The 17,355-nt window shown below is 36.0% G+C and overlaps 1 protein-coding gene across 2 annotated transcripts in view; it reads left to right on the top strand.

Moving 5' to 3' along the window:
• Positions 1 to 17,355, top strand: part of LSAMP (limbic system associated membrane protein) — a 595,694-nt gene that overhangs the window by 308,877 nt on the left and 269,462 nt on the right. For both annotated transcript variants that reach the window (XM_069472648.1, XM_069472647.1), the window contains exon 2: positions 16,318 to 16,550. In XM_069472648.1, the coding sequence (XP_069328749.1) occupies positions 16,318 to 16,550 (233 nt within the window). The remainder of the gene's footprint in view (positions 1 to 16,317; positions 16,551 to 17,355) is intronic.

The raw sequence follows: 17,355 nt of genomic DNA, 5'->3' as shown, positions 1-17,355 counted from the left end.
TTCACAATCTATGGAAAAATAATGAGTGTTAAAAGGAGAAGGAAGGAAAAGAAAAGGACTGATTACTAATATAGTAAGCTGTATCACTTTGTGTACATCTACTTTTGCATAGGATAAGATAGGTACAAGCTTCAAAATAGAAACATTCTAAAATCAACATTTATTAAGTGATTCTAAATAAACCTTTTGAACACTCCAATGGCATTGATGAAATAAGGAATTAACTCGTGTCTCAGTGAAAATTTATGAACATAGAAGTATTAAGAAGTGCCTCCTGATAAGCACAGAGGGAATAAAACTATTGATCAAAGGAAGATATTTACTACCTCTGCTACCATTTCTCAATGACAATGCCTGCTTGGCTGTGCAGCAATCCAGAGCCAACTGTCCTAGAGTTGACTCCAAAACTGTTTCTATTGACAGTGACCGGACCTGGCAATCAGTAGAATGCATGAGAAGTTTGGAGGTCTTTCTGACAGTTAATCTCTCACATCATGTTTCTACTATGGCTAGAATGGAATCTCAAAGAATTGGCTGGCAATATTTGTTCTTTTATTCTGGACTAGCACCAGCTGTGGTATTTTTTTTTTCTAGTCAAATTGAAAAATAACTCTTCTGTAGCCAAGAGCTCTGTAAGTGCCTTCATCATGCTAACTATGTAGGATAGTTACAAACTTTAAAAATGCTTTTAGAGTATAGCTGGCTCTGCTGGGCTAGTGCCTGATATGGTCAAGCACAGTTCCTACCCAGTTTTTAATGCTGGTGTCTGTGAATGTACCTGGTACACCCCAAGTGTCAGTTCTCTACTAATGCTATGCTCCCACTAGGGCTGTAAGTATATTATGAAGATAGCAAGTAAAATGGTGTTTGATAAGTCAGGGCTAATTCTGGCTTATAATACATACTTGAGCTTTTCATCTGACATTAAGAAGGAATGATACAAATGTGTGATCTTTTTGAGAGATTTGGGCATGATCACACACCAGCATCACCTCCTGAAGAGGTAAAGTGTGCAGGTTTAGTATAGCAGAGAAACAAGAGAGTTAATTGTGTTTTCCCATTTTAGAGAAATGTGCAAAACATAAAACAAAGGCCTGGTTTGGTTTTGTTGTTGGATTGTTTTTAAATTGTTAAATTGTTTTTAAATTGTTTTTAAATTGTTTAAATTGTTAAAAAAAATTTTTAACCTTGCTTTGGGCAGGTTTGCATCTAGCAACTTTCACCTTCCAGAAACACACTTTACTGTTCAGTGGAGAATGTTCTTCACTTATTTGTTGCTTGGGGCTAATAAATAGGCTGAGCTGCTTTGCATTGAATATGTATCTTTTGATCTTGCTTTATGTTCCTCTTGCCATTTTGTTGCTGCTAAGAGCTGATGTTTAGGAGAAATAAGTAAGTGAAAACTGCCAAAAGGGTTTTGAAAGGATGAAATTGGACTAACTGGCCAGTGCTCACCTTGCATTCTGTGTGGGTCACAGCGGCTCTGTATAGAACTCAGTGGTTGGGAAAGAAATCGACTCAGGCTCACCTGGAGGAAGATTTCTACATAATAAACAATACATTCTTTGCCTTCTTGTACTCTAAGTCTGTCTTGTCAGGGAATATTTCCTCAAGTTCTTATTTTGTTACTTTCAGTCACAGTATTCTGTGATTTAGGTGTTACAGAGAGGTAGAATGATCCATCAGAAATTGTATTTTGAAATTACCTTTATTCTTAGAGAATTTTTTATTGCATACCCACAGGATCTTTGTGCACCCAACTCATTATTGCACTGATGTACTTAGAACAGAGACATTAGGGACTCTGATGTCCTTAATTTTATAGCCTAGTAGAGGTATAATTTCAATGTAAAGCATCGTGTGACATGGCACAGGTCTTATCCATACAAGAGAATGTTCATAAAAGTTTAGTAACACATATTACATAAAAGCAAAATGGGAAAGTTATATAAATAAGCCATTTTCTTGCATTGACTCAAGTCCTCAAAGCAAAGAGTATAGCAAAAAGAAAGAGAAAAGAAAAGAAAAAAAGAAAAGAAAAGAAAAGAAGAAAAGAAATGGAATGAGAGGAAGTGACATGAAAAATATGAACAAAAATACATGATGGTTCACTATTAGGTCACCAGATTCTAGTCTCAAGATAGGAACATAGTTATTAATACAGTAAAGAAACTAGACAATCCACCTTTGACTAAAACTATATACACTAATATTCCTGAAGTATTAATATAAGGACATATCTTGATGAGCTATGGTAGTTATTTCTTTTAGTAAAGTTCTTTTGGAAAATACTGTGATTGAGGATAACAAAATAAGGACTTTAGGAACTCTCTCCTTAGGAGGTAAGAAAGAGCAAGATATAAGAGACAATGATATATTATTATTCATTTGATTGAGATAAGCTCAGGTCATTAAAAATATTTTGTTAATACTATGTTAGTCTGGGTTCATCAGAGAAACAGAACCAATAGAACTTTACGTTTACTGTGAAGAATTGGCTCACATGATATGGAGGCTAAGAAGTCCGCAAATTTACAGTCAGGGAGCTGGAGACCCAAGAAAGCGAGTAGTATAGATCCAGTACAAAGGCCTGAAAACCAGGAGAGCCAAAGTCGTAAGTTCCAGTTCAATTTCCAGTCTGAGGGCAGAAGACCAATATTCTAGGTTGAAGATAGGCAGAGAGAAAGATTTCTTTCTTACTTAGCTTTTTATTCTATGCAGGCCCTCAATGGATTGGATGAGGTCCACCCACATTTGGGAATGTCAATCTGCTTTACTCAGTTTACCAATTCAAATACTAATCTCTTCTAGAAACGCCCTCACAGACAAATCCATAAATAATGTTTAACCAAATATCTAGGCACCCAGTAGCCCAGTCAAGTTGACACATACAATTAATCTCCCAAATTTTATCTTTTGTATAATCCTGTTTGCAGATTCATACACTGACATACAGATTGCTAACATTGTGTCTTATAGTAATCAAAGAAAATAAATGTAGGACAAAATTTACCAATATTAAGCAATGAAAAATAATTTTATCTGAATAAACTACTGTATCTTCTATTGGCTGATAAACTCTAGAATGTCTAAATTTCAGTGGCCTCCCAGACAACAAAGGCTCAGTGGAGAGAATCCCACTCTAGGTACCTCTGTATCACCCTTCCTGGTTTTCTTCTTGATCATATTACTACCCTCAATGAAAAAATAATTGCTAATTTCATAGTGAAATGAAATGGACAAAGAAAAACTTTAGAAGTTCTGTAAGATCAAATTAACCTATTTCATGAGATATGAGCAGTGAGAAAACTGATAATGATCTAATCACAAACCCTCCATAAACTTACAGCAAGTAGGTTATATTGTTGAAGGTGGTTAGTCCTCAGTGTGACATTTGAGTATGGATTTAAAAATGTTCATTTGGATGTGCAAATAAGAACTTCTAGGGTAAGAGACACCAAGAAGATAATATGAAAGTTGATATTAAAGTCCACCAAACTAGAGGAGGAACATTGGTATATTTGGATATATTTTGTTTTCACTCTTTAGCATACTTTTAGAAATTATTTAAGTTACAAAGTTTCCCTTGCAAATTTTATGTATTTTTATTTACTTTAGTTGGGGGGAGGATAGGGAGAGATTTGTTAAAGGGTACAAAATTATAGCTAGGTAGGAGGAATAAATTCTAGTGTTCTATACTGCTGTAGGATGAATATAGTTAAATATATTACATAGTTTCAAATAGCTAGAAGGAGGATATTGAATGTTCCCAACATGAAGAAATGATAAATGTTTGAGATGATAGATGTGCTAATTACTCTGATTTCATCACTATATATTATATGTATCAAAATATGTACCCAATAAATATTTACAATTATTATATGTCAACTAAAAATTTAAAAAAAGAGTGGCAACGAAAATAATTTACTTTTATACAAACACGCACACATACACACACACACACACACACATATAGTGGATGTATTATATTAATAGATGAGATTTCATCATTTCTCCCAGGCAAAGAGAGGGAGAGAAAATGGTCACAACAAATAAAGGAAAATAAAGATGCCTGGTTTAGATAAGAAGAAAGTGTCTTGCCCTGTTACAATTTCTCTGCTTTCAAAAGCACTTGGAATAGTAAGTTTCTTCCACCATCAAGATTGTATTAGAAAGAGAACATTTCTGAGAAAAGGAGATGAGAAATAAAAGATTCTTGGTATATTTAGTCATCCATTGAATAATTATTTAGGGACTTTTTTGTGTCAGACACTTTGTCAGGCAATAGAGATACAAAGGTTGAAAAGACATGGTCTTGGCCCACTCTTAAAATAGTGATGAAAAGCATAAAAACAAACAAAAAATGCTAGCATAAACTGGGAGATAACTAGGGAAATTGGAGAATGCTTCACAAGGGAGGACACATCTGAGATGGACTTTGTGTAGGAATCAGGAGCTTGTCAAATGTAAAAGGATGTAAAAGACATTTTAGATAAAAGGAAAAACTGGAGCTAGGAAAAGTGAGATTGCCAGAAAAACTGATTAAAAATGTTAGGAATGCTCCACAAGGTCATGAAAGAAGAAAAGTACAATCCTGAATAAAGAATAAAATTCATAGCAGAGAGTGAGTATAATGCCAAGAGATCAGGCTAGAAAAGTAGGTTGAGTGAATTTACATTTTGCTAATTGACTTGGACTTCAACAGGTAAAACAACCACAAACATTTAAACGAGGTGATTACATGATCAACTTCACATATGTTCTGTTTACTGTGAAAGACAGATGGAATAGCTGTGGGTAGGGGATACAATATCGCAGGCCAGCACATCAGTTGGAAGTCTAAGCAGTAGACAGAAGTCTATGCAGTAGATGTTGGTAACAAATGACCAGGCACTGAACAATAGTAGTGGAAATGATGATGCAGAATAGAGGTCAATTTTAAGGAAAAAATATAAAATAATATTTGATCACATAAGTAACATGGAGGAACAGAAGTAAATAAGAATAACTCTATAGATACTAGCTTAGATTTATAGATGAATTATGGTTCCATTAGCAGAAAACTGGGAATTTAGAAGAACAAGAGTAAAGTGGATAATGATGAGTTTCAGCTCAGGACATACTGAATTTGAGGTGCCTTTGGATATCTATGTAGAGCAGCTGAGTATATTGTTTCAGATTCCAATCATATGAAGTATAAATATAGCCAAAAAACTGATGAAATGTGTTAGAAATTCTCCATGAGGTCATGAGAGAAGAAAAGTACGAAAAATACAGTCCTGAAGCACAACAACATATAAAGGGTGAGTGGAGAAAGGGAATAATTATGGAAATTGAGAAATGGTAGGAGAGTTAGGAGGAGAGAGAAGCAAATGAAGAATGGTTTGCAAATGGTGATGAAAGCTTTGAAGAGATTAAATAGGACAAATATTTAAGGTAAGTTCATTGGCTTTGACAATTAGTGGATCACCAACATCCTTCTAAGAGTGGTCTTTATAAAGCCCAAACAAAGGTGACTTGTCCTTGAGAGAGAGTGAACATTATTAGTTAGTCAACATAATTTCTGCTGCTAGGCAGGTCAGGTTCCTGAGCACATGTTGAGATTTCAGCAGAGTTCCTGATGCCATGTCAAGAGGTCTTGACCATAAACAATGGCAATTAATGCAGAAAATCTAAAGGAACAATTTTAAAACAACGCCTTATTAATCTCCACTTAGACTCAGCTTTTTCCTTTTCTCTGCCTCTTATTTCATTTAATAGCCAAATTTTTGGAGTCACTGTGAGGGAAAATGGCTCTTCTGTAATACAATTTCAAAACTAGACTGGCCCAGGGACAAAGAGGGTGGGAAGGTGGAACACAACTGCTCTCAGGCTAAAGAAATACTTTTGAGTCGTAGGTTCTTCATAGAACTCAGAGTGTGACCTTCACCTTGAAGCATCTGTTCCTCTCTTTTTAACTCAAAATGGCTGTGAAATTTCAGAGTTAACTTATATGGTGGATGTAGTAATATAATGCAAGGGGTGATGGACTTTGACTTTCTCTCTCTCCCAATCCACATACCAGTTACCTCCCCTCACCTCCATCAGCCTACCAGAGCCAGTGCCTTATGTAGACTTGGGATGTGGTCACAGTCATTCTCCAGATATCATTCTCCAGTTGGAGTAGGCTGAGTTCCTTACAAGAGCTCTCCCAGATGGGCTTTCCTTTCAAACTGATCAGCTCTTGCTTTTATTCTCATTCTTTTGGTAACTTCTAAAGCTCTTTTTGATCACCTGGCTCCAACTCCCATTTACTATTTGGTTATTGATCTACTCAAGAAAGACAGGCCTTCAGCCAAAAGTTTAGGTGAGGAAAAAAGGTGATGAGGAGAGATAAAAGAAAATCCACAAAAATAGGTTGTCACACAAGGATGATACCCTCCCCACACCACTGTCCTTTGGAAGACAACGCTGAGGGAAAAAAACAATTTTGGAGATAGGAAATACAGGAGATGAGGTGGGGTGGAAAGTCAGTGATGGAAAAGCAAACATGGCAGTCAGAAGAGTCCTTGTGATTATAATTCTCCATGTGAGACATGTCCTTGTGATTTATATGCATCTATCAGTGATCTATGGGCTTCTTGTCATCTGGGGGAGGGGACCAATATGTTTCTGTCACCTGTGATAGATCTATTTGATAATATCTTCCTCAGTTTGCAGCTACTGGAGTGCCCTATTTCACATTTGTATCCACAAAGTGCATTTTAAAAATAAAGATTTCTTTTGCTCTTTTACATATTTGCCTTTATCTTTATCTCTTTTACTTCTACCTCTACTAGTAAAGGTAAACTAGACAGCGGGGCCATTTTCTAGCCCTGATAGATAGTCGCAGGACTTATTTATTTATTTATGTACTCTCACTTACTATGTGGTAACTCTATTAAAACATATATCTTGTATTTATTAATTGCTATGTCTTAAAGAGCATAATTTGATCTGAATTATATCTAAATGCATGTAATGTAATGATGAGTCATATTATAATGTGGTTCTGCTTCAGTGATAACATTTACATAATGCTGTATATGATAAGACTGTAAAGTAAGAGGCTGGATTTTTAAGTGAGACTTATGGAAAATAGTATCCTGACTGTAGAACCATGCCTCATACATTAGAATACTCAAGCTAAGTGCATTATAATTTATTATAAGCACTTTTATTTCTCCTTACTGCTGGAATGAGATAAAGAATAAACCCTATATGGTATAGACCACATTTTTTTCCTTCTAGAACTTAGCATATTTTTGATATTTACTTTGTAATGACTCAGAGGTAACAAAATTTTCTTCAAATAGCTGTGGAATTGTTTTTAATTGCATAGCAAGTGAGGTTTTTAACTACAAATCTGAGCCAGCATCCCAAGACTAATTTTAGACTTTCAAAGGTACAACTAAAGACAGTTTTTTCTCCTTCTAAATGAGAGGGATTTTTCACAGAGAACAAAGACTCATAGGCAGGATCAAAACAAAAGCAAGATTTAAAGTAGTTTCTTATCCTTTCTCAACTGTATGGGGAGGAAAGAGGAAAATTAGTAACTCAAAGGAGAGGAAAGAGTTGTAGATTCTTGCTATTTCAGTTAGTGTATAATTTCTACTCATTCACTGAGAAGGAAATGGACTAGGCCTTGTTCTTATAACCTGAGAGTCCATAAAGCAACAGGGTATGTCTCATCCAATCCAGGAGGATCCTCAATTCTGCCAGCAGATCTCAAGAGATCACAAACCATGCACCAATTGTTGTCCTCTGTTTCAGCTATCCTAGAGAGAGAGCCATGTGTGGGCTCTTCGTTTTATGGAACTAATTGGGTCTGATTGAAAGTGATGAGACAACTAAGGCCTGAGCTGCCTATGCACAGGTATGCCAAAAATTCTTTAAAAATGTTCCATTAGAGCCTCAATTATACCATTGCACTATAACCATGCTGGAGCATGCAGCTTTCAATTTAAATTCTATGGGCTGTAAGGGACCAATTGCTGACCAGAGGAGACCAACGTAGTATCAGATTCAAGAGAACCCAAGCACCCAAAAGGAGGTTTCCCTGGAAATGCCTATTAATAAGCAATGATTGGATTAAACCACAATATCTGGGGGTTGCTGGATTTAGCCCAATAATTAGGTTTCTACAGAATGAATGTTCAAGATTCAAATTACAGAAGGGTATGAGAACAAAAATTTCTTAGTTTCTTTCAAAGCTCACTGGGTACTCTAAATACATTAGCGCATTTAATAATCAAAACCATCTGGAAAGTATTTGTTGTTCCTGTGTTGCAGAAGAAAAACACTGATGCTCTTCCTACAGTGAAGAACTCTGTTGAAAATAAAAAAAGAAAAACACTGATGCTTTCTAAAAATATTGGACACATTAAGGCCAGGCACTCTCTATATGTTTAAGAAACTCATTTAAACATTACTACTGCCCAATGAGGTAGATACTATTATCATTTTCATTTTATAGATGAGGAAACACAGGCATAGAGAGAATAAGCAAATGTCCCAAAAAACATCAAGAAAGTATGTGAAGGAGCTAGGAGTAGGCAGAAGATTAGCTCCTCAGCCTGAACTCAAAACCACCCCAACCATGCTGCCTTTCTCTGCTAAGTAAATTGCCTAAAGCTACTAGACTACTGAACCCATAACTTTTCCACTTCACCACTGACAAGATAATGAAGAATCTTCAGGCCGAGGTGGGCGGATCGTTTGAGCTCAGGAGTTCGAGACCAGCCTGAGCAAGAGCGAGACCCCATCTCTACTAAAAATAGAAAGAATTATATGGACAGCTAAAAATATATAGAAAAAATTAGCCGGGCATGGTGGTGCATGCCTGTAGTCCCAGCTACTCGGGAGGCTGAGACAGGAGGATCGCTTGAGCCCAGGAGTTTGAGGTTGCTGTGAGCTAGACTGACGCCACGGCACTCACTCTAGCCCGGGCAACAGAGTGAGACTCTGTCTCAAAAAAAAAAAAAAAGAATCTTCATCCGTGGTGTGATTAAGAAGATAATGATTTATTTTCTAGCATGATCCAGACTCTTGGGAAGACCCTAGAAGAACTATTTCCAATCACATATAAATGATCCTAAGGATTGATCCTAACTCCGGCCAGAACTAGGATAGACATCAGTTCTCTCCTGGTCTCAGTGTCAATTTTCATCTCTTTTTAGAATTTCTCCCTTTTTTGTTCACTTGTATTTCTTCTATATGAATTTAAAGGCAACGCAGTTGATGTGACAAGAGGAACACAAACTGTCCTAGAATACAGTTGGTTGAGATGCACTCAATACTTCATTCAGTGGTCCTCCTCCTTTCCCACCTGCCCTTCTTCTCACCTCTGCCATCTGCATGGTTGTGCAAGTATCCTTATTCTTCAAGAAAATGATTCTGAAGCATAGCAATGTATATATCATATATATCATATATATGCCTATATAGTAATAATAATGCATATATGGCTGGACAAGGTGTTCTCTTGTGATAATAAAAGAGAAAAAGTGAGTTTAGAAAGGTCTTTTGATAACCCCAAGAATGACACAGTCTATCCTGGCCTTGCCATTTACCAATATGGACCTTTTTTCACTTTCAGGTAATGAATTATTCTTACAAGTGGTAACACAATCACAGAAAGGCAGGACAGCTCATGTGAATAACTAATGCAAAACAAGATTTTAGAGAAATGCATGATTGATCAGAGAGTTTAGGTAATAATATATATTTAGTGGGTGTCATCACACTATAAAATATAAAGAGATAAACTTCTTGAATGTGACTTAGAGAAATCAGTGTTTTTCCTTTATAGTTATCTTTCACATGTGACTATTTACCATACCCTATGGTGAGACAATATGTTGTTTCACATCTCATGAAATGTTTCCATGTACATCATCTCATTTGATTTATAGAACTACCCTGAGAGTAGTTTCAAGAGGCTAGGGCAGGTATTATTAGCCTCATCTTACTTATGAATAAACTAAGGTACAGAAAATTATTTACCAGTGTTCTATTAATAGGCTGAAGGCAGAACTAAAATTAATATCTTCAGGAACTGAACAGTGTGTTTTTACCCTAACACTCCATCATCAGAATACAGATTTCTGAATCATTGTGACCACTAATATATTTGCATGAATCTGGTTCCTGTGAGTTTACTACCTCTGTTCTCACTTTCCCCTGAATGTTCATTACTACTTCCATGTGTTTGCCCGTACATATGTACATGCAGGCATTAGTACATGAATGTGTGCAAAGGAGTGAGGGTAAGGGGAGACAATGTTTTTGTGTAGATGCTGTCATGATGTTAATTGGACTAAAATTTGGCACGGATCTAGAAAAGTAAACCATCATCAAATTAAGATCAGTCTCTGGTTCAAGGGGATGAAGATGAGGAGGACAGACATGCACAAGAGCAAGACAATGAGATCTGGAGAGCAGGCCCAGGTCCAAGCCAGAAGCCAGGTCTGGAAAGAAGTAGAGCTGGAGCAGGGAAGCTAGGGAGCCGAAGCTTCTTGTTGCAGCAAAGGCTAACAGGGCTCCTGAGTGTCAGTAGTGAATCCCCAGGCTTCTTTTTTTATTTCCAACTAAGTCTAATCTTAGAACATAGTACTGAAGCAGAGATGAACCAAAATGATTGATGATTTAAAATTCTTTACATTTGGTTTTCAACTAATTTAGTATTTATTTTTTTGATGTGTTTGCATAGTTCTTGGAATTCATTATACTTAAAATAATGTTATAAAACCAGACTAAGGACTTCTGACTCAGGAGAATCTGGGATAATTTTATACTTTATTCCATTTTCTGTTTAGAACTTTTTCTGATTCCACATTTTAATGCTGGGAATATATAGCATCACTTCCCAGACCAATTATCTTTCCTTCTAGAGGGAAATGATTCTATGACAGTTTTGCTGATTCACTAAGGGTTTTATTTGTAGGAGTGAAGATACAAAGCAAACAGTATCAAAATAACTTTCTTGAAGACATTCTTTCCATTCACATCTTGAATCCTTCCACGTTTTACAAATGAGAGAGATTCACAAATGTGAAAAAATAATAAAGGTTAATAAAAAAAAGCTTTCCTGTGAACAAAGGTGAATAATTTTCTTAAAAATCAAATTTTCCCCAACTGAATTGATTCTCCCTTCCCTATCCTGGGTGTCACTACTAAGGTTTAAATACTTTCTCCAGCATTAAATTAGGAACCAACCAAGTTATAGGTTTCTCATTCATTGTCAACAGTGTACAAAATTATATCACTATATAATCAGGATATTAAAATAAAACAACAAAAGGGGCATGATTCATTAGCTATTACCTTATAACCACAGCATCACTAGGCTTCTCTGTAGTGCCTTTGTCATGAACTTGACTTATAGTTCAGAGATGTTGCTAGTGATAATTAAGCGCCTGTAATTTAAGAAGTATATTCTTATGAAGAAAATACCATTGCTCTGTTGATGTGTGCCCTGTGCTTCTGGATATCTAAACCAAGAGCCAGAGATCTAAATAGGGTTTTTCAAACTTGGTGCTCTGGACATTTTGGATGGGATACTTCTTTGATATGGGGGATGTCCTGTGCTTTGTAGGACGTTGAGCGGCATCCCTGGCCTCTAGCCACCAGATGCCAGTACCAACACCCTCCTCCGCAGTTGTGACAACCAAAAAATGTCCCCAGACATTGCCAATGTCATCTGGGAGCACAAATTGCCCCCATTTGAGAACCACTCACCTAATGTTCTTTCTTAATTTAAAAAGCAAATAAATCTGTCATACCCATCTAGTTACCCTGCACCTAGTCCCAGAAATATAAAAAGTATGAGTATAAATAACTTGTGAGAGATTATGTAAATGTATTTGTTTGTTATCAGTGAGTAAATACCAGATTATACTCTTGAGAAATAGAGGGAAATTTATATAAAGCTAAATCTGGATAAATTTGAATGCTAAGTTGGTATGTTTTTAGCAGCCAGTAATGCTTTTTAAATATGAAGAGATATGTCCAGTAGCAATTGAACAGACTTATTATCCAGTAGATTCATATCACTTATATCATGGATTTCCTGTCTGTAAATATGCTATTAAATAATCTATTGGTACAAACTGAATTTAGTATTTCTTTTCTACCTCCAATTATACTCATCACTTTAGAAGCATAATCCCCAGCCTCATGCAATGTGAGTGGAATTGTCAATGTACCTGTTTGTATAAGTGTGCATAAGATACTTGGTGAAAAGTGTTTTCAAAGAACCAGTGCTTGAGATTTTTATGGGTGCATTGATTTTTTGTGACAGTTTTATGGAATCAAATATACTGAACAGGGAAGATAAAAATTTGTTTGCTTGCCTTTCCTGCTATTTTTTAAAGCTGATTACAAAATCATAGGTTTATAGTTAAATAGGTAACCCAACTGATATTTGAGGGTCCATGGTTAAAGTGAACGACCTACTAAGCATTTGTTTAGCACTTTATACCTTTTCTATAGTTTTTCTCATGTACTATAGATTGTTCCCAGGGGTGATCTTTCTTCATAAGTGGAAACAAGGAGCACATTTATTCTCTTCTTCACTTTCATTTTCATAACACACTCAATTCTCTTTTCAATATCTATTAGATAGTTAATAAATATTTGATAATTGACCTAATAGCAATTTGTTAAATTAGATCAAGTTTATTTATTCCACATTTCAATGAGTATCTACCGTGTAGATTGTGTTTATGCTGCCCTCGGTGAAGACTCTATAGGTAAATTACAAGAAGGTCATTGTCTTAATAAGCTTATGAGAAAAGATGAGTGCAAATAACGCTAATGCAATGTGGATGGAGTATGATGAGTTCATAAGAAGGGGGTCTTAAGAAGGTCATACAAGGATGGGACAGTGATGAGAGAAGATTTCTTGGAGCGGTAGCACTCTGTATCATACCCCCATGTTCTTAGCCACCTGCAAGAATTTCCACCTAAAGTGGAAGGACCCTCTCCTCATGGCACTAACACCCACTCTCTTTAGGGTCTAGTCCCTTCTAAATCTGGGAATTATTTGCAACATCATGAGCTCCTCCAGGCAACATTCTATTAACTCAAACAACACATAACAGAAATGGATTTTTAAAATACATCTCTTCACACTTTTCTTGCTTTAGCCAAGGTTGATTGTGGAGATAGTTATTAGGTGCACAATTTAGAATTAAATTGTCCTGTTCTGAAGCACCATTCCAGGTGGGTGATAATTCACTGTTATCATATCAGGATGTTATGGTCCAAGAATTCCCATTTAGTCCACAGCCCTGCCTAATTCACAGTTAGACAACTTACCTCCTAGGTGCAAGTCCATGATTATTATTCATGAATCGGTGAATGCTAGTAACCTGGGTCTGCATTTATATCAGCATTTCTCATTTCTGTATAGCCAGGTGATCTGTGACTGACTACCCATGTGACTGGTTATTTTCACTTAGTAAACATAGAGATCTACAAATTGAGACTATTACGTTGGCTTCTACTACCTCTTTTTAAATATGTTCTTCTTACAGTTAAAAATAGTTGTGACCTTAAATCAAAATTTTAATATTAAAAAATAAATTGTATTCTTAAATTGCATTATTCCTTTGCTCACTTTGCATTAGGAAAGTTTTAGTCGCATTGTAGAAGGATTATTTGCCAATTTATAGGGCCAATACATTTACTTTGGAACTACTGAGTACATAAAAAAAGTACCCTCAAAGATTTGAAGATGTGATTTCCTTTTTAAAAATACTGTACTATATTATGCTCTGGCACTTTGGCTGAGTCAATAAAAAGTATGTGTGCATTCTAATATACCTTTCACTTGTTTGTAAGTAAAAGAAAACTTTAAAAAATAGATACAGATGAAACCAAAAATAAAAATAAGATGTATAGATTGTCATAATAAAATTTTCACATAACGTATTATTTCAGTAGATGCACTTTTATGGATCTGACAATTTTGCTGAAATAGTCAATTACTTCTTTAGGTAAGATAGATCTGAACATGAGAATAATTTGGAATAATGATCTGTATGATCTTAACTTTTAAAATTTTAGCAATTTAAAAATTGCTAAAATGTCAGAATACCCTAAAGACCTGACTGAAAAACTCTACCTTACATTGTTAAATAAATTTCCATATTTATTTATAGAGATGTTGTAGGACTTGGGATTGGGAGGTAGAATATAGGTAACCATATGTCTGCATGTGTGGTCCCATTAGTTTACAAAACAGGGATTTACCAAGTGTCTATTTTATCTCAGATTAGCTTCCAGCAGTACCTAAATGAATAAGGCAAAATCTCTGTCTTTATTTGATTGACAGGCCATCTTTATGTAAAACATATAAAGTGTTTTTTTTTTTTTTCAAAATTGGACAGATTAGTGCCACATTCGGGGCTAAAAGGCATTCAGAATAAATGTTTGTGATGTAGCAAATCTAGTCATTGTTGTGTTAAGCTGTGCAGATGAGAAAAATGCAAAGGGAAATGTGATAGAAGATTTAGAATATATTTTGCAGGTAAGTTTCTATCCCCAGTAGAATAGAAAAACAATAAATCTACATTCAATAATTTCATTAATGATCTAGAATAAGACAGCAAACATCCTATGAATTAATTCATCAACGATTCTAAATTGACAGGTGCTGTGAATAACACCAAGGGCAGAGAAATGTCAGAAAAGCATAAAACAGTAGAAGTATAATCAAGTCTGGAAAGAAGCATCAAGCATCTAGGAAGTTAGCTTTGTGCTCCCCATAGAGGAGCTCTAAATTATCAAACATGTTAAATGATTCCCAATAATATCTGCATGGCAGAGAAACATACACTGGGAATTGGGGATATCAAATGATACCTATATCTAGTTATGTTTATGAAAACAAACAGGGAAAGAAGAAAAGTAAAACCTGTATATCTTGGCATCCAACTGATTAAGTCAAATTCCCACTCTAAATAACTTATACACTTCACCTAAGAATAATGGGATAAAGAGGTATTAGCACTATAGATGAGGTATTTAAAAAGACAGCTTTTTTCTTATGAGATACCAGTTGGCCGCTATATCCCTAGGTGGACAGCCTGTGGATTATGCATCAATTTTCTGTCTACGCGTAGGTGTGGAATCTCTATGCCTAGCTGTTTTGACTTCAGAGAAAACTTGGATTTAACTTGGTTTAGAAAATACAGGGGCACATGGTATTTCCACTGTTCTGCTGCTGTGTTCCTGGCTCTTTCTGTCCATTCCCTCATGCCCTAGGGTTTCGAACAGCTGGCTCTGCAGCTGCAAACAGGGTATGGAGCAATCTCCCTGCGTGGTAGGCATACGTCTTGCCTAAGGGATACAGAGAGAAGTTTTTTAGTTTTTTGTTTTTTGCTTTATCTTTCTATTGCCAGATTCTTGCTGGAATTGAAGAAGAAAACCATACTCACCAGAAAGTATTTATACCTTCTCCAATAATGCATGTTCTTTGCCTCTTTCTTTCATGTTTCAGACAGAGACCCTTTTTAGGTTCCTAAAAAAAGTAGTCATTTTTCCTTTACTTTCCTTGGAATATAAACTATAAAATTAGTTTCTTCATCTTCCATAAAAGACTGCATTCATTTGGTGTGACCAGAAATGCTGGTAGCAACCTATCTTGCCACCAAACAACCTGCTGCCTTCAGCAGCTGGAACCAGACTTATGCCAGGTGATGTTTGCTTTGATTTCCTTGACACGATCCCTATCCACTTTCTCTTGGACCTGTTCACACAGTTTTCATTTCTAGAAGTGGGCATTGCGAACTCATAAAGGTCAGAAGCAAACTAGTCTAATTCCTATAGCAATGGAGCATAACTTGAATCTATATCACACGAGACTATAGGCAATACTTACAACAGAATGAACAGTTTAAGATAGAGTAAAAATGCCGCAGTATTAACTGTATATTCTCAAAATTACTTAAACAGATGGAGTTCTCTGTGAATGGCCTTTTTCTGAACAAAAAAAAAAAGATAATTCAGTGGAAAATCAATACTAATTTAACTTTATTTGCCTTCATTACTCACACTCAGATTGTTTATTGCTGAATTGAGTCTAATATAATGACATCCATCCATTGCATGGTAATTGGATCTTAAAGGAAATAGTGAAAATACTTAGGACTACAGAAATGGTATGGAAATGACTCATTCTGCATATAATTATTTTTTTGTTTGATTTGTCTTGTTGAATCTGGTCACATAGAGGAGGAAAGCAGAAACAGTCATGGTTAAGGCACTTACATTGTTACTCTACTCTGTCAGGTGTGTTGTAGAAGACAAGAACTCGAAGGTGGCCTGGTTGAACCGTTCTGGCATCATTTTCGCTGGACATGACAAGTGGTCTCTGGACCCCCGGGTTGAGCTGGAGAAACGTCATTCTCTGGAATATAGCCTCCGAATCCAGAAGGTGGATGTTTATGATGAGGGTTCCTACACTTGCTCGGTTCAGACACAGCATGAGCCCAAGACCTCCCAAGTTTACTTGATCGTGCAAGGTAAGAAAAGGGCTGGATAGATGGGTGGAAAGGAAGAGGTGGGAGGCAGAGATTAATCATGATGTACAAAATATTTGAAAAATCTTTTCTGAAAAAAAAAACTGCTTTCAAATATATTATTGCACTTAAGCATCTATTTTCTTCTGAGAAAGATAGAGTTAAAATGAGTGGGCTAAGGAGAGTATAGAGAGAGCAGCCTTGTCACTGTGAGCCAGGACCCATGGTGAAAATGTTTCCTCCTGGCCCTGAGTGTGAAAACACAGCAAAACCCACAGCTATTGGAACAAGGTAAAACAAAGATACAAGAACACACAGGATGCTTGGAACCATATGAAGCCCACTTTTCTACCCTATGAGATATGGGATGCTTTGCTGAATTTGAGAAAGTTTGGTTTTATCTGTCTTCACCCTAAAGATTATCACTAATTATTTGTTTTTCACTAGTTATCTGATTTATGATAGCAAAAGTCTTCTGGAAAAATGAAAATTCCCAGATGACTTGATATCTTCTTAGCTGTACAGCTTCATGTGTGGTTTGTGTCTCCACTTAATGACAAATTACTTGTGAGAAAATCCAGTGACAAGGCTCTGCAAAGTCATTGGGGACAATTTGCTTCTATACTGGGGTTACCAAAGGCACATCTGAATCATGGTTTTATAGGATGAAAACCCTAAATGGCATATACATGCTCTCAAACTAGCTCTCTTGGGTTTCTTTCCCCATGATTGCAGAAGGATATAACAAAGCTGATCAGCTGCACAATTTTATTGCAAGCAAAGTAGAACCAACGGTAGTTTCAATCCA

This window comes from Eulemur rufifrons, chromosome 7 (genome assembly GCF_041146395.1).
Source record: "Eulemur rufifrons isolate Redbay chromosome 7, OSU_ERuf_1, whole genome shotgun sequence".
Classification (NCBI taxonomy): Eukaryota; Metazoa; Chordata; class Mammalia; order Primates; family Lemuridae; genus Eulemur; species Eulemur rufifrons.
The sequence above is the reverse complement of the archived record's forward strand: the minus strand, read 5'-3'. Positions and strand labels throughout refer to the sequence as shown.